The 26,753-nt window shown below is 39.8% G+C and overlaps 1 protein-coding gene across 2 annotated transcripts in view; it reads left to right on the top strand.

Moving 5' to 3' along the window:
- TARS3 (threonyl-tRNA synthetase 3) overlaps positions 1 to 26,753 on the top strand; it is a 71,444-nt gene that overhangs the window by 41,626 nt on the left and 3,065 nt on the right. Inside the window, exons 13-17 of one of the 2 annotated variants that reach the window (XR_004067380.3) lie at positions 7,618 to 7,755; positions 11,570 to 11,647; positions 11,731 to 11,831; positions 21,714 to 21,902; positions 22,140 to 22,244. Coding sequence is in view for 1 of the 2 variants with exons in the window: in XM_004056841.5 (XP_004056889.4) it covers positions 7,618 to 7,755; positions 11,570 to 11,647; positions 11,731 to 11,831; positions 22,140 to 22,244; positions 26,192 to 26,264 (495 nt within the window). In the remaining variant the exon portion in view is untranslated. Of the gene's footprint in view, positions 1 to 7,617; positions 7,756 to 11,569; positions 11,648 to 11,730; positions 11,832 to 21,713; positions 21,903 to 22,139; positions 22,245 to 26,191; positions 26,265 to 26,753 lie in introns of those variants that run through there. The other variant, XM_004056841.5, reaches the window with a different exon arrangement.

Below are 26,753 nucleotides of genomic sequence, written 5' to 3'. Positions count from 1 at the left end.
AAAATTAGACAATTTTATATAACAAATGAAATAAAAACACATCAAAATTTGTAGGATGCGATTTAAGTGGTAGAGGGATGTTTATAGCACTGAATACCTGCATTAGAAAAGAAAAATCAATGACTTAGCTTTTACTTAAGATAGAAAAAGAAGAACAAATTACACCCAATGTAATGGAAGCAAAAGAAAGAAAATAAGAAAGAGCAGAGTAGAAATCACCGAAATGGAAAATAAAGAATAAAAATAAAAGCTGGTTCTCTGAGAAGATCAATAAAATTGATAAACCTGTAGTCAGACTGATGAGGGAAAAAAGAGAAGACAAATAAAAATGTCAGGAATGAGACAGATGTCATCACTACAGATTCTTTAGCTGTTAAAAAGATAAGGCAGTTTTATGAATAACTTTATGCTCATACATTTGACAGCTTAGATGAAATGGATGAATCTTTGAAAGACAAAACTATTAAACTTTACTCAAGAAGAAGTAGATCATCTGAATAGCCCTGTGTCTACTACAGAAATTGAATTGATAGTTAAAAACCTTCCTACACAGAAAACTCCAGGCCAAGATGGTTTTACTGGTGAATTCTACCAAACATTAAAGAAGGAATAATACCAATCTAGAGATACTCTTCCAGAAAATTGAAGAGGAGGAAAGCTTCACCACCTCATGAAGCTAATGAAGCTAATATTGCTGTGATAGAAAAATAAGACAAAGAAATTAAAAGAAAACTACTGAACATCTCTCATGAATGTAAAATCAAAAAATTTAAACAACATTTTAGTAAGTCAAATCTAGTAATTTTTTAAGAAGGACATCTTAATCAAATGGACTGAATCCCAGGAATGAAAAGGTAGTTTAACATTAGAAAATGAATCATTGTAATTCCCCACATTCACAAACTAAAAAAAAGAAAATAAACAAAAAGACAAAAAGCATATTATCTCCTCAGTAGATGCAGGGAAAAGTATTTGGCAAAATTCTACATCCATATCTCATAAAAACTCTCAAAACTAGGAATGGAAGGGAACTTTCTTAACCTGATAAAAGGCCTCTATGAAAAACCTACAGCTAACCTCATACTTAATAGTGAAAGTCAAATGCTTTACTCTTAAAATCAGGAATTAGGTAAGGATTCTCTCATTACTTCTCTGATCATAGTACTGCAGGTTCTTTCTGATGCAGTAAGTTAAGAAAGAGAAATAAAAAACACCTAGATTGGAAAGAATTAAAACTCTTGTAAATGACATAATCATCTATGTAGAGATCAGATGGAATCTACAGAAAGCTATTAGAAGTAAGGTGAATTTAGAAAAATTGTAGTATGGAATATCAACATACAAAAATGAATTGTATATGCATTTCATAATAATAAACCCTTGGAAATTGCAAATAAGAAACAATTTATAATAGCTTCTCAAAACGTATGATAGTACTTTGGGATAAGACTGACAAATATGTTGCTATGGACTGAATTGTGACTCCCAAAATTTATATGTTGAAGTCCTAACCCCCAATGTGATGGTGTTTGGAAATGGGGCTTTTGGGAAGTAATTAGGTGTAGATGAGATTATGAAGATGGAGCCCTCATGATATGATTAGTGCCCTTTTAAGGAGATACCAGAGGCTTCCTTATTCTCTCTGCCGTGTGAGGACACAGTGAGAAGTCAGCCATTGGCAAACTAGGAAGAAAGCCCTCACCAAGGAACTGAATCAGCTGGCACATTGATCTTGGATTTCCCAGCCTGCAGAACTGTGAAGAATAAATGATTCTTATTTAAGCCACACAGCCTATGGATTTTTGTTCTGGCAGCCCAAGCTGAGTAATACATACATACACAACCTATACAGTGAAAACTTTAAAACATTGCTGAGATAAATTTAAAGAAGGCCTAAATAAATGAAATATACCTTGTTCGTGGTTTGGAAGACTAAATATTATTAAAATATCAATTATCCCCAAGTTGATCTATAAAGTCAGTACAATCCCAGTCAATACCAAAGCAGACCTTTTTTCTTTTTTTTTTTTTTTTTTTTTTTTTTTGAGACGGAGTCTCGCTCTGTCGCCCAGGCTGGAGTGCAGTGGCGCGATCTCGGCTCACTGCAAGCTCCGCCTCCCGGGTTCACGCCATTCTCCTGCCTCAGCCTCCCGAGTAGCTGGGACTACAGGCACCCGCCACCACGCCCGGCTAATTTTTAGTATTTTTAGTAGAGACGGGGTGACCTTTTTTCCCTGTAAGAGTTGACATGCTGATTCTAAAATTCGTATAGAAAGCACAAGAACCTAGAATAGCCAAAAGAACTTTGAAAGATAAAAACAAATTTGGAAGACTCACTATGCTTGATTTCAAGAATTATGAGAAACTACAGTAATCATGCTGGTCTAGATAGATAAATCAGCAAAACAGAGTCTAGAAATAGACACAAATATATGGACAACTGATTTTTAATTAAGATTCGAAGGCAATAAAATGGAGGAAAGGTAATATGGTCAACAAATGATGCTGGAATGATTGTGTATCCATATGCAAAACATGAGGTATGAGGATTCATACCTCATACCATATGAAAAAATTAAGATGAATCACAGGCCTAAATGTCAAACATAAAAATACAAAACTTCTAGAATAAAAATTGGGGAAAATCTTTGTGATTAGGTGATAGGTGATGATTTCTCAGATATGACACCAAAGGGCAATCCATAAAAGAAAAAAGTTGATAAATTGGATTCCTCAAAATTTAAAACTTCTGCTCTTCAAAAAATATTGATCAGAGACAGGAAAGACAGGTTACAGACTGGGAGAAAATATTTGTGAGGCATATATCAAATAAAGGACTTGAATCCAGAATACTTAACAAATATTCAAACCTCAATAAGAAAACAGACAACCCAGTTAAACAATGAGCAAAAAAGACCTGCTTTGGGGAAGATGAAGCAGGTGCTTTCCCTTTCCTTCCCTCTAAGAACAAGTAAAAACCTTGGATATTACATATAAAACAAACACGAGACTCTGAAAGGTGATGAGAAAAAAGGCACACTGGCTATGGACATCAGGACCTAAGAAACAACATGGTAGTGAGTTCCTTAGGTGTTTTTGTTTTGTTTTGTTTTGTTTTGTTTTGCCACATATATTCCAGACTTGGCAACCAACAGATGCCGACAGGCATCAATAAAACAGGCCAACAGAAGTCTGCTTGCTGTAGCCAAAGGACTAGGAAAGGGGCAGCCTAGAAAGATAGAAAAGTTGTAGACAATATCTACTATATTTCAACCAGACACCACAGAAAAAACTGTGGCCCTTTATATGCCAGCTAAGGCTGATTGAGGAGCTTATATTTTAACTCTCAGCAGGCTCTAAATAAGTACCTCAATACCTGTTGGAATGGGTAAGAGAAGGCTTATTAGGAAGCTGGGACTTTTACTCCTGCATTAACAAGATCCCATCCCCCTCCCCCAACCCAGCAGTGTCAGTGAAGACTATGTGGGGAGCCTGGACTTTTGCCCTCCCCTGGAAGTAATGAGGTGCCTCTTCCACTCCTGCTTGAGTAGTGTCAGAAGACGTCTAGTGGAAAGATAAGACTTTCTCACTGCCAATTGGTCATGAGGCCATGCTTTCTGTGTGCAGTAAAGGCCATGGAGGGGGGGCTAGAACAACCGTGCAACCCAGAAGTAACGAGGAGCTCCTCTCCCCTTACTTCCTTTCTAAAAGGAGCTTGGACTGCTTTTCCCACTTGCCAGTAACTGTCCAGTACTGTCCTCCCTCTGCTGGAAGAGTGTCAGTGGAAGTCAGCTAAAACAACATTTAAGATCCAGAGGCTTACTATAAAACCCAAAATGTCCAGGTTTAAGAAATTGAAAATCACTCATCATGCTAAGAACAAGAAAAATCTCAACTTGAATTTAAAAAGACAATCTATGAACGGTAACACTGAAATAACAAAAGATGTTACAATTATCTGCCAGAGATTTTAAAGCAACCACCATAAAAATGCAATTACTAACTAATGAGCAATTACTAACACACTTGAAACAAACAAAAATTACAAAGTCAGCGAAGAAATAGAAAATCTCAGGAAAGAAATAGAAGATGTAAAGAAGAACCAAATGGAAATTTTGAACTGAGAAATATAATATTCAGTGAATAGATTCATGAGCAGAATGGTGAAGACAGACATAAAGAGAAGAACAGAAATTACGCAATCTGAAAAACAGAGAGAGAACAGACTGAAAGAGAAAATAACAGAGCCTGAGAACAGTGGGATATAACAAGATATCTAACATTCATATCATCATAATTTTGGAAGGAGAGGAGACTGAAGGTGGGAGTGAAAAAGTACTCAAAGAAATAATAGCTGACAACTTGCCAAATTTGGCAAAAGACATCTACAGATTCAAGAAAACTGTTCAGGATAAACTCAAAGAAACCTACACCAAGATACATCATAGTAAACTGAAAACTAAAGACAAAGGAAAAGCTTGAAAGCAATGAGAGAGAAATGATGCATTACCTTTAAAGAGAAAAACAATTTGAATGATAGCAATTTCTCATTAAAAAACAAAAATCCTGGAGGCCAGAAGGAAGTGGCACAATACTTTTAAAGTGCTGAAAAAAAGAAAAAGGAATTTTCAACCCAGAATTCTATGTCTAAAGAAAATACCCTTCAGGAATTGAGGGGAAATCAAGACATTGGACCCACCAAAAGAATGGCTGTAGGAAGTTTTCTAAACAGAAAGGAAATGATGAAAACAGGAATCAGGGAACTTTAGGAAGAAAAAGATTGTGAAAATAAAAACAGGTAAATACAATATATTTTCCTTCTCCTTTTGCGTTTTCTAAATTATGTTTGATCATTGAAGTAAAAATCACATGTTCTTTCTGATGTTCTAAATGTATGTACAAGAAATGTTTAAGAAAATTATACTATAAATGGGGTAAGGTATAGGGAATAAAAGTTTTTGTACTTCACCTGAGCTGGTAAAGTGACAATATCTAGACTGATAAGTTATATAATACCTAGAGAAACCAATAAAAAAAAAAGCTATAGACAGGGATACACTAAGAGAACCTATAGATAAATTGGAATTGAATTCCAAAAAAATGTTAAAGTAATCCATAGGAAGACAAGAAGGAAACAAAAAGGCAGTGTAAAGCCCTAACATATTAAGTGTAAATGGTCTAAATAATCCAATTAAAAGAGATTGACATAGTAGATTAAAAAATATGACCCAGGCTGGGTGAGGTGGCTCATGCCTGTAATTCCAGCACTTTGGGAGGCTGAGGCAGGCAGATCATGAGGTCAGGAGTTCAAGACCAGCCTGACCAACATGGTGAAACCCCATCTCTACTAAAAATACATAAATTAGCTCGGTGTGGTGGCACACACCTGTAATCCCAGCTATCAGGATGCTGAGGCAAGAGAATCGCTTGAACTTGGGAGGCAGAGGTTGCAGTGAGCCGAGATCATGCCACTGCACTCCAGCCTGGGTGACAGTGATACTCCATCTCAAAAAAAAAAAAAATGACCCCCCAAAAAAAAGAAGTCCCATGATATGCCAATTAAAAGCTGGAGAAAGGCCAGGCATGGTAGCTCACGCCTGTAATCCCAGCACTTTGGGAGGCTGAGGTGGGTGGATCACCTGAGGTTGGGAGTTCGAGACCAGACTGACTAACATGGAGAAACCCTGTCTCTACTAAAAATATAAAATTAGCCAGGCGTGGTGGCACGTGCCTGTAATCCCAGCTACTCAGGAGGCTGAGACAGGAGAATTGCTTGAACCCGGGAGGTGGAGGTTGTGGTGAGCTGAGACTGTGCCATTGCACTGCAGCCTGGGCAACAAGAGCAAAACTCCGTCTCAAAAAAAAAAAAAAAAAGCTGGAGAACTAGGAAAGCTGATGGTATAACTCCCAGTCTAAGGCCAAAAGCCTCAGTGGGGTGAGCAAAGGAGGGAGCTGGTGTAAGTCCCAGAGTTGGTGGGCCTGAGAACCAGGAGCTCCAGTGTCTGAGAACAGGAGAAAATAAATGTCCCAAGTCAGAAAGAGAGAGAATTTGCCTTTCCTCTGCCTTTGAGTTCTATTCCTGCCCTCAACAGATTGGATGAGGCCCACCCACATTGGTGAGGGTGGAAGGTGTTTACCAATTCCACTGATTCAGATGCTCATCTCTTCGAGAAACACACTCACAGGCATTCCCAGAAATAAATGTCGTAAGGGTGGCCAGCTGTCTGGCATCTTTTAGCTCAGTCGAGTTAACACTTAAAAGTAGCCATCACAAGCTATTATCCTCAGCAAACTAACACAGGAACAGAAAACCAAACTCCATATGTTCTCACTTATAAGTGGGAACTGAACAATGAGAACAGATGGACACAGGGAGGGGAACAACACACACTGGGGCCTGTCGGAGGGAAGAGGAGGGAGGGAGAGCATCAGGATAAATAGCTAATGCATCCTGGGCTAAATACTTAGGTGATGGGTTGATAGGTGGAGCAAACCACCATGGCACACATATACCTATGTAACAAACTACACATCCTGCACGTGTACCCAGGAACTTAAAAAAAAATGGGTGTAGTGGCTCACGCCTATAATCCAGCACTTGGGGAGGCTGAGGCAGGTGGGTCACTTGAGGCCAGGAGTGGAGACCAGCCTGGCCAACATGGCGAAACCCCTTCTCTACTAAAAAAAAAAAAAAATACAAAAATTAGCCGAGCACCTGTAGTTCCAGCTACTCCGGAGGCTGAGGCATGAGAATCGCTTGAACCCGAGAGGCAGAGGTTGCAGTGAGCCAAGACCACACCACTGCGTTCCAGCCTGGGTGACAGAGCAAGACTGTCTCAAAAAACAAAACAAAACAAAAAACTAGCCATTGCAGTTAATGAATGAAAGACTTGATGTCTCAAATTCATCAAATTCCCTGCATTTCAGTTGCCTCTCTCTGGTTTAAGCCACCGCCATCTTGCTCCTAATTGACTCAGCCAGCTTCCTGATGGGGCTGTCTTCTAATCTTGCCAGTTCATTCCACATACTGTGAAAGAACACATTGAGTCATGTTAGTCCCCTGCTTAAACAAAACAAAACAAAAAAAACCCTTCATTGCCTCCCCATTGTTCTCAGCCTAAAAAATCCATACATTCGCCTGGCTTTGAAAGCACTTAATTTTCTCTGGCCCCTGCCCACCTACCACACTGCCCCTCTGCCCTTCAGCCCATCGTATGCAGCCCCCCGACTTAGTCTGCTCCTCTGTCCACGGAGCCTTCAGCTCAGTGTGTCCTCTGCTCACAGAGCTCCTGAGCTTCCACTCCATGCAGAGCGTTTGCTTGTCCCCTGCTGCAGCTCAGTCTCACTTCCTCTGGGCAGCCCCTCTGTGCCGCTCTCCTGTGCGTGGCACTGCCTTTTCACAGTATGGTTCCCTCGCCTACTCCTTCTCCATTCCCTGCACGTGCCTGGCACTCAAACGAAGGTTCAACTCAGGATTGGATAAACAGCCAAAACAGGATCATCAACTGTACTCCATTAAAAACATGCTGTATTTCTGTCTGACATGAAGAATTTTATTTTTTAAAACATAAATGAATTTGATGTTCTATTTGAATGTTTCATTTGCTTCGATTTCAGATTGAAGAAGAAATAAAGGGGTGTTTGCAGTTTTTGCAATCTGTTTACTCAACATTTGGCTTCTCCTTTCAATTAAACCTGTCAACAAGGCCGGAAAACTTCCTAGGAGAGATTGAGATGTGGAATGAGGCTGAGAAGGTAAGAGACACACCTTGTGATTCCTCTTCATTTTAGTCGTATGGAAAACACCTGAGAGGCTGCAGTCTTCACAGGAGGATGCAATAATTTGTAATAGAAATTTTGAACCTGGAAATTATGAGATAGATATATAGGTTGTAGAATGTGGTTATCCCGTTTTCTTTGTGACGGTGATAATAATACCTTACATTTGCTTCACACTTAAAGTTCATGTCTGGCTTTTATTTATAGTCCTTCAGTGCTGGTCACTAATAGCTGGCCCAGGATTTTAAAGAAATCCTCTGATTGCTGTAACTCTCGGTTTGTGTGGTTTATCTTAAACCATTGCCTGTTGAGTCATCTTAGTCCGACTGTAGAGTCCCAGGGCTGCATGGTCTAGATGTAGATGTGCATAGTCCCCTTCATAGTCACGTCCTGTTGTGCCCTGCCCTGTGTCTGTCTGAAGACACCCACGCCTGAAGACGTTACATCTAAGCTTTGCAAAACCAAGGTAAGGAGATCATCACATTGCTTTTTTTTCTTAATAAACACAAAGGATATAGTGTGTTTCCTGTGTTCACTTTTATTAAAAATGAGGATGGTGTCATGGCCAGACACCCTGCTCTGCCTGTTAGTTCTCCTCTTCTTGGAATAGTCCCCACTTATCCATGGGAATAAGACCCCAAGTGGATGCCCAAAACCTGGATGGCACCAAATTGACGGCAATCAGGTTAGGACACGTATCTGTTCATGCCTTCAACCCACAAATTTAATGCCCTTTCTTTTTTTCTTTTTTTTTTGAGACGAAGTCTTGCTCTGTCCCCAGGCTGGAGTGCAATGGCGCGATCTCAGCTCACTGCAAGCTCCGCCTCCGGGGTTCACGCCATTCTCCTGCCTCAGCGTCCCGAGTAGCTGGGACTATAGGCCCCCGCCACCACACCCGGCCAATTTTTTGTATTTTTAGCAGAGGCAGGGTTTCACCGTGTTAGCCAGGATGGATCTGACTTCCTGATCCTCCTGCCTCTGCCTCCCAAAGTGCTGGGATTTAATGCCCTTTCTTTTCTTAACTAAGCACTATTCATGCACTGTGGCTGGAGCTTTTGCAGTGTGAGGTGCAGCAGCAAAACTAGCATGAAGTTCTTTTTCCTTCTTCACTAATTCACAACTTACCCAATGGATAGAAGATTTTTTTTTAACCATAGCTCTTAGCAACTTCAGCATAGGATTCTTTTTTCCTTATTAAATGGATAACTTTCACCTTTTCACTTAAAGGAAGCGTTTTGTGGCTTCACTCTGGCATATCCAGATTGCTAGTAACACAACTCTTGTGCTTTGAGGCCATGGTTAAGGAAAATAAGGGTGACTGAACATAAGCACTGTGATACTGCACAGTTGATTTGATAAACATGGCAGCTCCCAAGTGACTAGCAGGTGGGCAGTGCACCCAGCATGGAGACTCTGGACAAAAGGACGGTTCACATCCCAGGTAGGGCAGAGTAGGGTAGTGCTTTATCCTGCTGCTCAGAGCAGTGCACAATTTAAAACTTATGAGTTGTTTATTTCTGGAATTTTCCATTTAATATTTTCAGACTGCAGTCGACTGCGGGTAACTGAAACTGAGAAAAATGAAACCACAGAGAAGGGGGACTGCTGTACTCATGGGAGCTTAACACACCAATACAAGAAATAAGAATCAGAGAAGCCCTGGATTAATAGTATAACAATTATTTTTACGTGATTAATAGGTACAGAAGCTGAGCAGAGGCTGCACGGAAGCAGTTTAGCCTTGAGCTCTAAGGAGGGCCTTCTCCTCCCCACTGACCCGTGCCCATCCTAAGCTCTTCTTCCACATCCACTGCATGGACAAAGAGGGCCAAATGAGATAGCCTATCTACCCTGGGAAGGATGCAGACTCAGTTTACCTAACAGCTGTGTGGAAGCAGGAAGAGGAAATGAGGACACAGAGCTCAGCTCTGGAGCCATTTGTTCCAGACTTTAAAGTCTGAAAGTACTTTATCTCCATGAGTAAATTATAGAAGATCTATAAGCATCAGGATCCAGCATGAAATGGTGATGATGATGACGATGGTGGTGGTGGTGGTGGTGGTGATGTAGCAATAACACCCACTTCCTGAGGGTATGGTGAACTTAAATGAAGTAATTTACACGGAGTGTTAGGCATAGTGCCAGGCACATGTAAGTGCCCAGTAGACGTTAGGTGTTGGTATCATTGTCATTACTCCATTCATTTGAAACTTGGTGGGGTGTGGGGAGCTGAAAAGGGGATGGACCAGGTGTAGACCTGGCATGGGGAGAATAGGCTGGAAGTCCCAGCATTTTTGCTCCTTTCTTAATTAATGGGGGTAAATAGTTTAGCAGCCAAGCCTGAGGTCACCCAGGGGTGTGACTGGATGGACCTGCTTCCACTTTTGAGATATTTCTCTCCAATAACTAACCCTGGCCTGGAAATCAGTGAGATGAGCATTGAAATATTTTGTCTTCAGAAGTGTCTGAAATGGTTTGAAAGAGACAACATCTTCATGTATCCGATGCTCTCTCGGCTCTGGCAGCTACTACTGTGCCCTCCTGTCCTGTGTCCTCCAAGGCCCGAGGAGCAGCAGTGACCCCTGCTTTATCCTCTTCTCCAAAACTTGGCCTTTCTTTGGCTTTTTAGCTTCTTGGAGTCCCCAGAATTCTTTCCATCACTTGGTATCTGCTGTAGGAGGGCTTCATTTGTCCTGGAAACATGTACCTGTGTTCCTTCTCCTTTGAGAAACAGAGTGGAACAGGGGAGCGCGGCCTCCAGGCCCAGGAAGTGTCTCCGTGGGGTGGCGTTCTCTGGTCCTAAGTAGAAAAGAAGCTGCTTCTGTAAGATCAGGCCTATGCGGGACATTCCCAGGATCCCAGGAATAAAATCTTCATCTCTCTCAAGATCAGATCCTGACTGAGGACCTGTGAAAGGCTGCCAGGACTCCAGGAGTCACCTTTCTTGATGATGGCAGCTTCGGCCCTAAGACTCTGCCACGGCTCTGATTTCCCCATGAGGCATGTCACTCCCAAGTCTGCCCCCTCATGGGCACCCGTATGTTGGAGGTGATGATGGGAGTTTGGCTCGTGTTTTGGCAGTACTTTTGGCCAAGGACTTAGGAATGCCCACGTGCTTCCCAGGGCAGCTGGATTCACGGGAATACTGGAAGACTCTGGGAAATTTTTCATTAATACACACTCGCACCCTCACGTTCAATGTGGAACATCTTCACTACAAGCTAAGTTGAAGGCATGTAGTGGCTTAGGCTGAAGACAAAAGTGGAGCCTCATGCTTCCACACCCCTATAAATTATAAGTGACCCTCCCAGACACGTGCAGAGGTGAAGGAAAGGCAAAAAGGAAGTAGTGAGGCCTGCCCTCTTGGCCTTCTTACCCACCCAAACTCAGAGTGGAAGAGGGAGTGTGATCAAGGCTTTCCTGCTTTTTCATGTGTGGAGGCCCGTCACCAGGAGGCAGAAGCTGGTTGATGTGTAGGGCACAGGGGGCCTGTGTTGGGAGGAGGGCCAAAAGCGACCCCTCCCTAATGCTTACCTGGAATTCACTGGAACAATTTATAAATGATCTTTTCTCCCCAGTTGAAATGTTTATGTTTCTTTGAGAGCAGGTGCCACTTTAATCATCTCTGTGTAGTCCCTGCTCAATAGTTTATTGAATGTAAAAGATGCTCAATAAATATATGTTGAACTAACATAGACTGTAATGAAGAGTTATAGTAACTTTTGTGAGCTGTATGTAAAAAAAAAAAGATACAATGTATAATTGTATCTTTTTTCTTCTTTTGAAAAAGCAACTGCAGAACAGCTTGATGGACTTTGGAGAACCGTGGAAAATGAACCCAGGAGATGGAGCATTTTATGGCCCTAAAGTGAGTCGACCACATGCTTCAAAACAGCAAAATGTAAAAGAAAAATAAATACTCTCTCTAAGCAAACGTTATTTAATTTGTAGATTGACATAAAAATCAAGGATGCTATTGGCAGATACCATCAATGTGCTACAATTCAGCTGGACTTCCAACTGCCTATTAGATTTAATCTCACGTATGTTAGGTGAGTGATTGAATGTGATAAATATTATAGTACTAATATTCTAGTTTTTTGTAATTTGAGTATTAGCAATGCAAAAGTAAACATTAGTGAATATCTAGTATATGTGCTATACACGCAATATATATTTGTTTACCTGATCATAATCCAGTTGGGAATCAACTTGAATTTTCTGGTCTAGTAGGGGGAGGAAGATAAGTAAACATGAGAGTAGAGATATGAACAAAGTTCCATGAAAATATGATCCAGGCTGCTGACTCTCCCTGAGTTACAGGGGGAAGACTTCACAAAATGCTGGCATTGGGTCTGTGTCTTAAGGATGAGATGTTTTCTTGAAAAAGCAGGGAAAAAAAGGCAATTTTATCACTGTAAACCAACAACTTCTTTAAAAAAAATACAGTAAGTCAGTGTGGCGATTCCTCAGGGATCTAGAACTGGAAATACCATTTGACCCAGCCATCCCATTACTGGGTATATACCCAAAGGACTATAAATCATGCTGCTATAAAGACACATGCACACGTATGTTTATTGCGGCATTATTCACAATAGCAAAGACTTGGAACCAACCCAAATGTCCAACAATGATAGACTGGATTAAGAAAATGTGGCACATATACACCATGGAATACTATGCAGCCATAAAAAATGATGAGTTCATGTCCTTTGTAGGGACATGGATGAAATTGGAAATCATCATTCTCAGTAAACTATCGCAAGAACAAAAAACCAAACACCGCATATTCTCACGTATAGGTGGGAATTGAACAATGAGATCACATGGACACAGGAAGGGGAATATCACACTCTGGGGACTGTTGTGGGGTGGGGGAAGGGTGGAGGGATAGCATCAGGAGATATACCTAATGCTAGATGACGAGTTAGTGGGTGCAGCGCACCAGCATGGCACACGTATACATATGTAACTAACCTGCACAATGTGCACAAGTACCCTAAAACTTAAAGTATAATTAAAAAAATAAAATAAAATAAATAAATAAATAAAAAATATATTTTACATAATTTAGTAATCCAAAAAAAAAAATACAGTAAAATTAACTCTGTGTGTGTGTGTGTTGTGTGTACAGCTTGATGGTTATGATTCTGTTGTTCTCTTGTGCTGCTCCTTTGTAGTCACACACTCCTCCTACTCCTAACCCCTGGCTACCTTTAATGAGCTCCCCATCACCATAGTCTTGCCCTTTCCAGAATGTCATGTAAACGGAGCCATGCAGTATCGAGCCTTCTGAGACTGGCTTCTTTCACGTAGCACAGTGCTGTGGAGATTCATCCATGGTTCTGCAAGTATTGATAGTTTGTTCCTTTCTATCACTGACTGGTGTGCCATTGTGGATCCAATCTCTCATTGAAGGGTGTTTGGGTTGCTTCCAGTTCTTGGTAATTATGAATAGAGCTGCTGTAGATATTAGTGTATAGGTTTTTGTGTGAATAGAAGTTTTCATTTCTTTAGGTTAAATAACTGGGAATGGGTCATATGATAATTAAATATTTAACTTTGTAGAAACTGCCAAACTGTCTTCCAGAGCAGCTGCAGCATTTTGCATTCTCACCTGCAATGTGTAAAGAGTTCCAGATGTTCCACATCCTTGCCAGTACTTGATATTGTCAGGTTTTGTTTGTTAAGCAGTTCTAATAGGTGTGTAGTAGTATTTCATTATCTTTTGATTTTACATTTTTTTTAGTGGCTAATAATGTTAACATCTTTTCATGTGCTTATTTGCTATTCATTTATCCTCTTTGGTTAAAAGTCTGCCAAAGTCTTTTTGCTCATTTTTAATTGAGTGATTTGTTTTCTTACTGTTGAGTTTTGAGAATTCTTTATATATTCTAGATACTAGCCCTTGGAGGAATATATGATCTGCAAATATTTTACCCTGGTCTTTAGCTTGCTTTTTCATTTTTTGTAATATCTTTACTTTCCCCTTCATCCTGAGTTATTAAATACAATAAAGTTTAATTTCTCCATTTTTTTCTTTTATGGCTCATGCTTTGGCATCACATCTATAAGCTCTGCCTAAGTACAGGCCATGAAGATTTTCTTCTATGTTTTATATTAAAAGTTTTCTAGTTCTAAGACCTGATGTGAGTTCATTGTTTGTGTAAGATGCGACATTTAGGTCAAGATTCATTGTTTGCATCTAAGTGTCTAATTATTCACACATCAGATGATGTCAGAACAGGCCACTATTTCACCATCGACTTGCCTTTGGATCTTTGTCAGAAATTAGTTGGACATATATATGTGGGTCTGTTTCTAGATTATAAATTCTGTTCTGTGGGACCACTGATTATCCCTTTGTTCACTGTGTGAACATCACCGAGTGTGCTTACACAAACCTGGGTGGTAGAGCCTACTACATACCTAGGCTAATATGGTCTAGACTATTGCTTCTAGGCTACAGACCTGTAAAGCATGTTACTCTACTGAATACTGTAGGCAACTGTAACACAGTGGTAAGGTATTTGTGTATCAAAACATATCTCAACATAGAAAAGGTACAGTAAATTTAGGTATAAAAGATAAAAAATGGTACAGTTGTTTAGGACACTTACCATGAATGGAGCTTGCATAACTGGAAGTTGCTCCAGGCGAGTCAGTAAGTTGTAAGTATATGTGAAGGCCGAGGACATTAGTGTATACTACTGTAGACATTATAAACACTGTACATTTAGGCTACACTAAATTTAAATAATTGTTTTCTTCAATAGTAAATTAAGCTTAGCTTACTGTAACTTTTTTACTTTATACATTTTTGACATTTTAAAACTTTTGAATCTTTTATTATAGCACTTACCTTAAAACACAAATACATTATAGTTGTACAAAAATATTTTCTTTATATCTTTATTCTATAAACATTTTTCTATTAAAAACTTCAAAAATTTTTTACTTTTTAAGTTTTTTTGTTAAAAACTAAGACACAAACACATTCATCAGCCTAGTAGCCTAGGCCTACACAAGGCCAAGGTTATCGATATCACTGTCTTCCACCTCCATATCTTGTCCCAGTGGAAGGTTCCAGGGGCAGTACACGCATGGAGCTGTCATCACCCATGATGATAGTGCCTTCTGGAATACCTCCTGAAAGACCAGCCCCAGGCTGTTTTACAGCTAACTTTTTTTTTTTAAAGTAAGTGAAAGAATACACCTTAAATAACGATTAAAAGTATAGTGTAGTAAATACATAAACCAGTAACAGTTGTTTATTATCATTATCAAGTATGATGTCCAGTACATAATTGTATGCACTGTCCTTTTATACAGCTGGCAGCACGGTAGATTTATTTACACCAGCCTCACCACAAACACCTGAATAATGGGAAGATTTTTAGCTCCATTATAATCTTACTGGGCCACTGTCATGTATGTGCTCTGTTGTTGGCCAGAACACTGTTACGCAGTGCATGACTGTATATATATATATATACAGGCACAGCTTGTTTTATCGTGCTTCACACTGTATAGCACTTCGCAGACGCTGCATTTTTTATAAACTGAAGGTTTGTGGCAACTCTGTGTCAAGCAAGTCTGTCAGTGCCATTTTTCCAACAGCATGGGCTTACTTCATGTCTTTGTGTCACATTTAGGTAATTCTTGCAGTATTTCAAGCTTTTTCATTATTATTGTATCTGTTATGGTGATTAGTGATATTTGATATTACTGTTATAATTTTAGGGGGCACCATGAACTATGCCCATTTAAAACGGTGAACTTTACCGATAAATGTCGTCTGTTGTTACCACTCCACCGGCCCCTCCCTAATCTCTCTCCCTCTCCTCAGCCTTCCCTATTCCCTGAGACACAATAACATTGAAATTAGGCTAATTAATAACCCTACAACAGCCTGTAAATATTCATGTTTAAAGAAGAGTCATAAGTCTCTCACCTTAGATCAAAAGCTAGAAATGATTAAGCTTGGTGAGGAAGGACTGTTGAAAGCCCAGACAGGCCAAAAGCTCGGCCTCTTGCACCAGTTACCCAAGTTGTGAATGCAAAGGAAAAGCTCTTGAAGGACATTAAAAGTGCTACTCCAGTGAACACAAATGATAAGGAAGTGAAACAGCCTTCTTGCTGATGTGGAGAAAGTTTCCCTGAAGCCAAAGACTAATCCAGAGCAAAGCCCTAACTTTTCAATTCTGTGAAGACTGAGAGAGGTGAAGAAGCTGCAGAAGCAAAGTTTGAAACTAGCAGAGGTTGGTTCATGAAGTTAAAAGAACCATCTCCAGGGCCAGGTGCAGTGGCTCATGCCTGTAATCCCAGCACTTTGGGAGGCAGAGGCAGGAGGATCACCTGAGGTCAGGAGTTCAAGACCAGCCTGGCCAACTCCATATGGTTGGTGAAACCCCGTCTCTACTAAAAATACAAAAATAAAAATAAAAAAATTACCTGGGCGTGGTGGTGGGTGCCTGTAATCCCAGCTACTTGGGAGGCTGAGGCAGGAGAAACGTGTGAATCCAGAAGGCGGAAGTTGCAGTGAGCCAAGACCACGCCACTGCACTCCAGCCTGGACAACAAGAGTGAAACTCCATCTCAAAAAAAAAGCCATCTCCGTAATATAAAAGTGCAAGGTAAAGCAACAAGTGTTGATGTACAAGCTGCAGCAAGTTATCCAGAAGATCTAGCTAAGATCAGTGATGAAAATGACAACACTAAACAACAGATTTTCAATATATATGAAACAGCCTTCTATTAGAAGAAGATGCCCTCTAGGACTTTCATAGCTAGAAAGGAAAAGTCAATGACTGGCTTCAAAACTTCAAAAGACAGGCTCACCCTCTTATTAGGAGCTAATGCAGCTGGTGACTTTAAGTTGAAGCCAGTGCTCATTTACCATTCAGAAAATCTTAGAACCCTTACGAATAATGCTAAATTTACTCTGCCTGTGTTTAGAAATGGAACAACAAAGCCTAGATGACAGCACATCTGTTTACAGCATGATTTACTGAATATTTTAAGCCCACTGTTGAGACCTACTGCTCAGGAAAAAAAGAAAAGATTCATTTCAAAAGATTACTGCTCATTGACAATGCACCTGGTCATCCAAGAGCTCTGATGGAGACGAACAAGGAGATTAATGTTTTCTCATGCCTATTAACACAACATCCATTCTGCAGCCCATGGATCAAGGCACAATTTTGACTTTCAAGTCTTGTTATTTAAAAATTCATTTTGGAAGGCATACTACACACTACATGCCATATACATTAACAACCTCATAAGCAATATTATTTTTGTTTTCAATCATAGTACATGTTTTAAAGAGCTTAGGAGGAGAACATTATATTATATTTACCAAATATTTACCATTTCTGTTGATCTTGTTTCATTCCTGATGTTCCAGGGTTCCCTCTGGTATCATTTCTCATATATCTGAAGATATAAGAGAATAAACAGTTTATTTAAAGCAGGTCGGTTGAAGATGAATTGCCTTATTTTCTTTCATCTGAGAATGTCTTTATTTTGTTGTACTTTCAAAGAAAATAACCTTCTTTGCTTGTACAATTCTGGGTTGATAGTTATTTAGTTTTAATATTTTAAAAATATTGTTTAAAAATATATATTAACTTAGTAGTATAGCAAGAGGACGCTTCTGAGGTTAATGCAAACTTTGAACACTCATCTTTTTTTTTTTTTTTTTTTTGAGATGAGTCTTGCTCTGTTGCCCAGGCTGGAGTGCAGTGGCACAATCTTGGCTCACTGAAACCTCCGCCTCCTGGGTTCAAGCAATTCTTCTGCCTCAGCCTCCTGAGTAACTGGGACTATAGGCATGCACCACCATGCCTGGCTAAACTTTGTATTTTTAGTGGAGACAGGGTTTCACCATGTTGGCCAGGCTGGTCTCAAACTCCTTACCTCCTCCCACCTCAGCCTCCCAAAGTGCTGAGATTACAGGCGTAAGCCACCGATCCTGACCTAGAACACTTATCTTCTAATTTAAAAACAGAGACATCCATTTTTGTGTTAACCTTTGTTGCATCTCATTTCCAGAGTAAGTAGACATGAAATAAAATTTATGAAGGGAAAATATAGAAAAATTTTGATGCTTACAATGAAATAAATATTAGAACATTACTGCTCCAATGATTTAGTGAGGATCTTGAAATGAATTCTGAAGTCTTCCAATGTTTGCATTTATTGGAGGGGCTCCTGAGTTCTATCAACTTGTTTTTTCAAGTCTTGTTCTCATCTTGTGCATAAATGTTAACGCTTCCCAAAGTAAAAACTTAGCTTTCTTACTTTTACTTTTTATTAAATTTAATACAAAATATGACCTGAGTAGTTAAAAAATATTTTACATTATTTGCAGTAAGATGTCATTAGCCCTTTCAAAGAGCAAATTTTAAAACTTCAATCTGGGTGAAAGATTGGCTAGTTTTATAGAAAGATTTGCCGTCTTAAACTCAAGCTGATTTTTCTATTTTTATGTAAATAACTGAGATGCCATCTTATTAGTTCTTCCAAGGTCATGTTTGTAAAATAAACATTACATGAGAGCTTTCCTGTCATCTACACTATATGTTGTTTAGCGTGTTGAACAAATTTGAGTTCCTAAGTTGTAATCTGTCCTCATGTGGTCTATGCTATTTGCACGTGTGCCGCTACACACTGAGATGATAACGCTGTACGATTTTAAATGGTAGCAGTTTCTGTAGGCTGTAGGCTGAATATTTTGATGAACTGCTTAGTTTGGGGGTTTTATTTTTTAAGTTATATAATTTATTTTCTTGCAAAGTAAAAACAAAAAATATTGTTACACATCCTGCTGGCTTTTATGGTTTCTGATGAGAAATATGCAGTAATTCGAGTCACTTTTCCTTTATGTGTCACACGATTGTGATGTGTCTGTCTGTGGACTTATTCAAGTCTATGTTGTGGTGGTTTGAACTTCTTGAATCTGTAAGTTATTGGTTTGCGAAAGTTGGATAGTTTTCAGCCATTGTTTTTCCATATTTCTTTTGTACTATACCTCCGCTCCTTCTGGGACTCAGGTGACCTGAATATTAGACCTTTTGGTATTTTTCCAGTTTTCTGAGGCTGTTTATGCTTCCTTCAGTCTTTCTTTGCATATCTCTCAGATTGGATACATTCTATTTACTTATCTTCAAATTCACCAACTCTTTACCATCTCTGTTGCCACTGAATCCATCTAATGACTTTTTAAAACTTTCTGTGATTGTAGTTTTCAGTTCTACAGTCTCTGTTGTTCATGTTTTGTATTTCTTCCTGAGACTTTGGTCTTTCCAGTCACTCCAGGTGTGTTTACCCTGCTTCCTGGGGTACAGTTATAATGGCTATTTCTAGCCTTTGGTAATTCCATCATTTGTATTTTCTTGCTGCTGGACTGTTGTTTGTCTTTTCTTCTCACAAATTGAGAATTTTCCTAATGATTCATATGCTAAGTAATTTAGGATTGTATCCTGAACGTCTTGAATATTATGTTATGAGATGCTGTGTCTTGTTTAAATCCTAAGGCGGTTGTCTTGTTTTGGCAGTGAATCTGCGTGGTTAGGTTCAGGTGGAAATTTCCAACCCACTTTTGTGGGCTGTGGTTCGGTGTCAGTTCAGTTATCGAAGCCTTTATAGTGATATTCACACCTGTTCCATGTGTTCGCCACCCAGTGGCCAAGTCCCATAGGTCATACCGTGTGCCAAAACGGAAGAGCTTCTGGGAGTTGGCCTCTAACTTTTTGCCTGATTGGTACAGTGGAGTTAGTAGGACTCCGAAAAGTCTAATCTCTCCGTTTTGGAGGAGCAAGGGTCAGAACTATTAGAGAGAAAGTCAAACCTTCAGGATCAGTCCTACAACAAAATTGCTTAGGGCCATCAGAATGCAAGTGAAACTCCTCATTTAAGGAGGACGTGGAGGAGAAACAAATCAGCCCAGCCAGCCATCATAGGTGTTGTGCGGCAAATGGCGAGTAGGCAAGCAAAGGTGGAAGCAGTGGATTGCAGACCAGGTAAGAAACGATGACAGTTGGAGCCAGGTGGCATAGCGATGAACAAAGTAGGGGTACTGGAGTGTATTTTGGAGGAAGAACTGATGTGACTTGCTCAGGCTTATGTATGAGAGGAGAGAGAGAAGCATCAAGGTCATCACCATGATTAAGGGTTTTTCCCTAAAAAAGCAGGGGTGGATGAGAGTGTGCTGTTGTCATTCATTACATTCAGCATGCAGAAAGGCATCAGATAAAAGTTAACATTCATTCCTGTGAAATGAACAGAAATTTCCTTATCACGATAAAGAGCTTTTATCAGAAAACAGCAATAGCATCTCAACACAGTTGGGAAGAAGATGAATATGACTACTATTTGTATTGTTACTCAAAATTATTCTGGGATTACACATACATGAAAGCAAGAGATAAAATTATTATTTGTAGGTGTTAAAATATAGGGAAATCCAACAGAATCAAATGGAGAAATGGGCACTAATAATAATGGAAGGTAAAAATGCAAAAATCAATTTGCCTTCATAATGGTAGCAATAATCTGCTGGGAAATGCAATGGAAAAAACATTTCAGAAGCAACAGCAACAACAAAGTAGAAAATACGAATAAACTTAACAATAAATATAAATATAGTCATGCATCCCCGTAAATGTAGTCATGACAGGGATATGTTTGGAGAAATGTGTCATTAGGCAATATCATTGTTGTGTGAACATCACGGAGTGTACTTACACAAACCTAGATGGCATAGGCCACTACACACTTAAGCTGTGTGGGATAGCCTATTGCTGCTAGCTCCAAACCTGTGCAGAATGTTACTGTACTGAATGCTCTAGGTACTTGTAACACAAATCAGTAGATGATAGGGATTTTTCAGCTTCCTTGGGTGCAGGACACCAACGTGGCTCATGTATACATATGTAACAAACCTGCACGTTGTGCACATGTACCCTAGAACTTAAAGTATAATTAAAAAAAATTTTTTTTTCAGTTTCTTTATAATCTCGTGGGACCACCATCATATCCGCAGTCCATTGTTGACCAAAATGTCATTAGGCAACACATGACTATAGATGTTATTTATAAGCATATGCTATAAATTTTTCTCCAAGACCACAAAAAAGTTATTTAAATGAAGATTCATACCACACTTTGGAATGAGAAGAATCAACACTGTGAAGTTATTCTCTTCAAATTTATCTGTTAATCTAATATAATTGTAAGCAAATCCACTGGGGTTATTTTGGGGGAATTTGGCATTCATTCCAATGTTTATCTGATAGCACAGATGTGTAATCATAGTTTATGTCACTATTCGCTCTTCTTAAGTCTAGACATGATTCAAAGAAATGATGGGACAGAAATTTTGGATACCCAGGCTCTGTGAAAGGATCAGTTTGCTTCTCTTTCTTCCCTACACAAAAATCAACATGATGGGATATTCAGGCATATTTCATACTGGTTTCAATTTTTGGGATGAATTTCTTCATATACCTGCATAGGAATGGACTCAAGCCGCTCACCCCTACCCCAAAGCTTCCTGTAGGGTCCAGACAGAGAGTTTTGCCTGCAGTTATTCTATAATGGCTCTTAGCAGAAATGGTTGGCAGTGATGATATCCAGTTACAACTCATTTGAAGTAGGTTTAATGAATGGGTTTCTCTGTTTTTATTTGTTTGTTTTATTTTATTACTTATTTGTTAAATTTGTTTCATTTATTGTAGTAGTAGCTAGCTGGTATAATTTTTAGATAAAAATTTATCAAAAGAACTTTGTAAGTGTCGCATGTCACATTTGTTGCAATAATGTGAAATTTATCTTTCTGAGAAGCTTGTGCTTGTGCAGAGATCTTGAAGTGGCTTACTTCATTACAATTAAGTCATCATTTGCTTTTTTCATTTTTTTTTCCTAAGGGGAAGAGGGAATAAAATGTAAGATACACCTCATGAAGGTTTCAGGGAATTTGACCAGTGGACTTCAAGAACACATATCAGGAACATTTTTAAAATGAAGATTATAATGTGGGAGATAGTGGCAAGAATGGGGGTGCATTTGGATCAGATGAGATTGGCTGTGAGTTGACATTTTGTGAAGCTGAGAGGGTATGTGGAAGTTCATTATACTCTTCTCTCTACTTTTGCATATCTAATAAAAAGTTTTTAAAATAAAAAAGATTAGCAAAGAAAGCAATGACAAAACAAGACAGTCACAGAACAAATAAGGTTAATGGAGAGATCTGATATCACTAATCTAAATCTATTCTCAAAATTAAATATAAGGCTAGAAGATAGTTATTGAATCTTAGGAAAAGACTTAAATGTATAATTTTCATTTTTTAGTAAGGATGGGGATGATAAGAAGAGACCTGTGATCATTCATCGAGCCATTTTGGGATCAGTGGAAAGAATGATAGCCATTCTTTCAGAAAACTATGGTGGAAAATGGTAAGTGATATGGAAAAGGAAAACTATATGTCTATTATTCTTTTTAATTTTTATTAATTTACTTATTTTTCCTTTTTAAAAATATTTCTATTCTTAAAAAATCATGTGTAAAAGAAAAAAGTAGTAACAAAAGAAAGGGCCTTTCCTGCCTTGTAATTAGCAAGTGTCCAAACAGCAAATAAAGAATTCTTATTCAATTTGCCAGATCAGAAAATAAAAACTAAGGGAGAGTGGCATAAAACTGTACCATTTACCTTTTGGGGGACTCGGTAGAATTAAAGTTATCTTTTTACCTGTTTCAAGCCCTTCAGAGATCTAGTTGCTGTCCTGAAAACATGTGACCCACACTCCTAGGTACCACCTCTTGCCCTCCAGCCATCCTTCCTTCAACCCATGTTGTTTGCCTTTGGGGTTCCCTACAGCCACTGAGGAGGAAAACATGCAAACCTGATTCATAAATGGCACAAACTCAAAAGAGGATGGCTCAGCAGCACAGCCCATTTAGGATGACAGTGGGGAAGGGAAGTGTCCTAAAGTGCAGAATTTTGAGTGGTGCATCCTGTGGTCCTTTTTGCCCGGAAGGAAGAATGGCCGGAGATAAGGAGTTACATGGATGCACAGGCTCTAGTTACTGCTTTGGCCACAGAGTCAAAGATTTAGAACTAATTAGATTGAAAAATAAATTACATAGATTTGGGAAGCAGAAATGTGGATGATCACTCAGAATGGGCCAACAGAGGTGGTATTGCCACCAAAAGGCCCCCGCTGTTGAGGGATTTTTCAGTATTCCAATACAAGAGGACCCATTCTGTTAAAATCAGCTTCTTTTTTCCCCTCGTTGTTGCTCAATGGCTCATGGGCAAAGTGGCCACTGGTGGATATGCATGGGCTCAAAAACATGGACTTTGCCTCACTAAGTTCCATCTGGCTACATCTCTTCTGAGAATTCAGGTTGCCATCAGTAGTGATTAATTGTGATCCCCCAGGATGGTACCATAACCTGGGGGAATAGCCAGTGGTCTTGTAGCAGGTTGATTACGTTGGATCCCTTTCATCATGTAAGGACCAATGCCTCATTCTCACTGAAGAGAGACTCACTGTGGATTTTGCTTTGCTCTTCCTTGCTGCCATGCTTCTGCCAGTGGCACCAAATGTGTACTTATGTGCTGCCAGGAACACAACAGTGCTTCTGACTATGAAAGAGATTTTATAGCAAATAAGTAAAGCATTGCACTGACATTATGGGATTCACTACTATCACCATGCATTCAGAAGTAAGTGGCTTTACTAGCAGTTATAGCACCAGCTGGCAGACAACATCTTGTGATGATGTATCCTAGTATGTGGAAATGCTGCAAACCAGCAACCACCTGTGAAATTTCTACCTCCCATTCCATTTTTAGAAATTGGCTAAGCATCTGCTCATGCAGTTTAGCTCTCTCTTCAGAAACTACTGCCCCCACTGCTACTATTGCCGGGCACAGTCCCTGCAGCTCCCACTGTGGACACTGGGCACTGGATGATACTGCTAGGGTCACTGCAACCAGTTCCTCCAAAAGCTCCATGTCTCTGCATCACCTTTCCTTGCCATAATGGATTCCATGTGGTGCCTCCTTCTCCACTCTGTCTTAAGTCAGAGTGCCATGTTTATACATTAGCAGAACCTAGATCACATCCATGCATACTACCATTCATGTCCAGCGAGACTGGGGAAGCAAATTTTTGAGCAGGAAACATAAGGTGGAAAGTTTCCCAAACAAAGTGTCTTCCAAAAGTCCTGGGTAGCTAGAGAGTCTGTGTATATTCCTGATATTTTGTGATCATAGAGAAATACACTTAGGTATCATGGAGTTTCTAAGCTGTTGAAGTTACAGTTAAGCCAAAAGTATGGGTATGAATATGTATGCCACCTGAGTATGAGTTAACATGTTTATATTTCTTTCCAGTTGGTTTTAAATAGTTTACCATAGGTAAGAGATGATGGTGTTTTGCATTAGAATGGTTGCAGTGAAAGTGGTTTAAAGAAAAGAGAGAGAACTAGTGAAATAGGAGATGGAGAGGGAGACAGGAGGTGGTTGGGGCCAGTGCACTGAGCATGCCTTCCTTTGTCGCAGAGACTGAGGTATACTCCCTGCACTTCATACATCCAGACTTCAGACAGCAGTCAGCCTTGTGGGGAAATCTCCCCGGGAGCCAAAAGTAAAGATGGCTAAAATGTGGGTCATTTAGAGGAGTAGGCTGGGGATGGGATAAGGACAGAGCTCAAAAGGAAATATGTAGTTTCCATTGTATACCCTGTATTTCTGGTTCTACCATTTATCATGTATTGTTTTGTGTTTGTAATTTGAGAATAAATATATAAATATGCACATTTATAAAATGCTATCTGAAATAGTCCTCCTTGCATGTCCTTTCACCTTCAGACTAAATACTCACTATGACAGGGAAAGGGCAAACATGTCCCACAGCGGACACTGCTTATACCTACCCTGCCATCTTTTTTTTTCTAGAAAAATTATATGTTGAAATAATTGTAGGTTCGCATGTTGTTGTAAGAAGTTATACAGAGGCCGGATGTGGTGGCTCACGCCTGTAATCCCAACCTTTGGGAGGCCGAGGTGGGTGGATCACCTGAGGTCAGGAGTTCAAGACCAGCCTGGCCAACATGGTGAAACCCCGTCTCTACTGAAAATACAAAAATTAGCTGGGTGTGGTGGCGATGGCGGTAATCCCAGCTACTCAGGAGGCTGAGCCAGGAGAATCACTTGAACTCAGGAGGCAGAGGTTGCAGTGAGCCGAGATCAGGCCACTGCACTCTAGCCTGGGTGAGCAAGATTCCATCTCAAAAAAAATAAAAAAGAAGTTATACAGAGAAGTCCAGCACACTCTTTACCCAGTTTACCCCAGTGGTAACATCTTGCAAAACTAGATACAGTATCACAACCAAGAACTAGACATTGAGACTGTCCACCAACCTTGTTCCGATTTCACCAGCCTCACATGAACTAGACATTGAGACTGTCCACCAACCTTGTTCCGATTTCACCAGCCTCACATGAACTACACATTGAGACTGTCCACCAACCTTGTTCCGATTTCACCAGCCTCACATGAACTACACATTGAGACTGTCCACCAACCTTGTTCCGATTTCCCCAGCCTCACATGCACTCATTTGTGTGAACGTGTATTTAGCTGTGTCACATGGACAGATGGTGTAAGGCCACCAGTCCAGGCACAGGACAGTCCATCACTTGTAAGGCTCCCTCCTGCTGCCCTTTTTTCCCCACACTCAAACCATCCCACCCCGTCCTCCTATCTGACAACCATGAACTTGTTCTCTAGCTCCATCATTTTGTCATGTAAAGAATATTACATAAATGGATTTACACAGTACACAAACTTTTGAAGTAGGCTTATTTTTTTCACTCAGTAGAATTCCCTTAAGAGCCATCCATGTTGTTTTGTTTCGAGATAAATTAGTTGGTTTTTTTTGCTGATGGTGTTCCACGTTCCACAGTGTGGATGCACCACGGTTTGACCATTCACCCGCTAAAGGACATTTGCGGTGTGTGTTTCCTGTTTGGGGCTATTATAAATAAAGCTGCTATGGACGTTAGTGAGCAGTATTGTGTGTGAACCTGCACTTTCATTTCTCTGGGACAAATGCCAGAAGTGCAGTTGCTGGGGCAGACAGTAAGTGCATGCTCAGCCCTTTGGGCTGTCTGCCAGCTCATTCTACCTGCACTTGTGCTATCAAAATTCCAAAATTCTCCTTTCATTTACTTTGCTGCCTTCAGACTTTCATATAATTTGGTTTTCTTCCATGCTGCGCTACTGAAACTGCCCTCTTGTGAAGTCTTTAAAAGAATCTTTGGTTATTTGAAAATCATGTAATAAGTAGCCATTATTACACTTTGAAAATACATATTTTATATATTTTTCAGGCCTTTCTGGCTATCTCCTCGTCAGGTGATGGTCATCCCTGTGGGGCCAACTTGTGAAAAATATGCACTTCAGGTAAAATCAGAGGTGTTTAAAGTACGTAATAATCTTGCCTGTATTCTGTGTAGGTCATCGATTTGCAGTGTCCTTCATGCTTTAAAATATTGCAGAACTGACACATTAACTTAAACCGTGTTTTCAGCAGTTGGGAGTAACACATGAATCATGTCTCTGCAGCTGTCTCAGAACTATTTCATTCTTAATGTTTTTTGAGAAATTAGTATTTTAAAACATATCATAATTATTCATTTCTACACAGCTCTATTAGGGAAGAATATTATCTGTTGCTGTGTCACAAGTGACCCCAAAACTTAGCAGCTTTAAACAACAAACATTGATGATCTCACAGTTCCTACGAGTCAGGGTCTGGGAGCAGCTCAGCTGGTGGATTCTGGCGCAGAGCGTCTCCTGGGGCTGCAGTCAGGTTGTCGGCCAGGGCTGCGGAGCTCGGGGCTCACTCACAGTTGGTGGATGCAGCTCCTCATAACCTGGGTGCTTCACAGC

Source organism: Gorilla gorilla, chromosome 16 (assembly GCF_029281585.2).
Source record: "Gorilla gorilla gorilla isolate KB3781 chromosome 16, NHGRI_mGorGor1-v2.1_pri, whole genome shotgun sequence".
Classification (NCBI taxonomy): domain Eukaryota; kingdom Metazoa; phylum Chordata; class Mammalia; order Primates; family Hominidae; genus Gorilla; species Gorilla gorilla.
The sequence above is the reverse complement of the archived record's forward strand: the minus strand, read 5'-3'. Positions and strand labels throughout refer to the sequence as shown.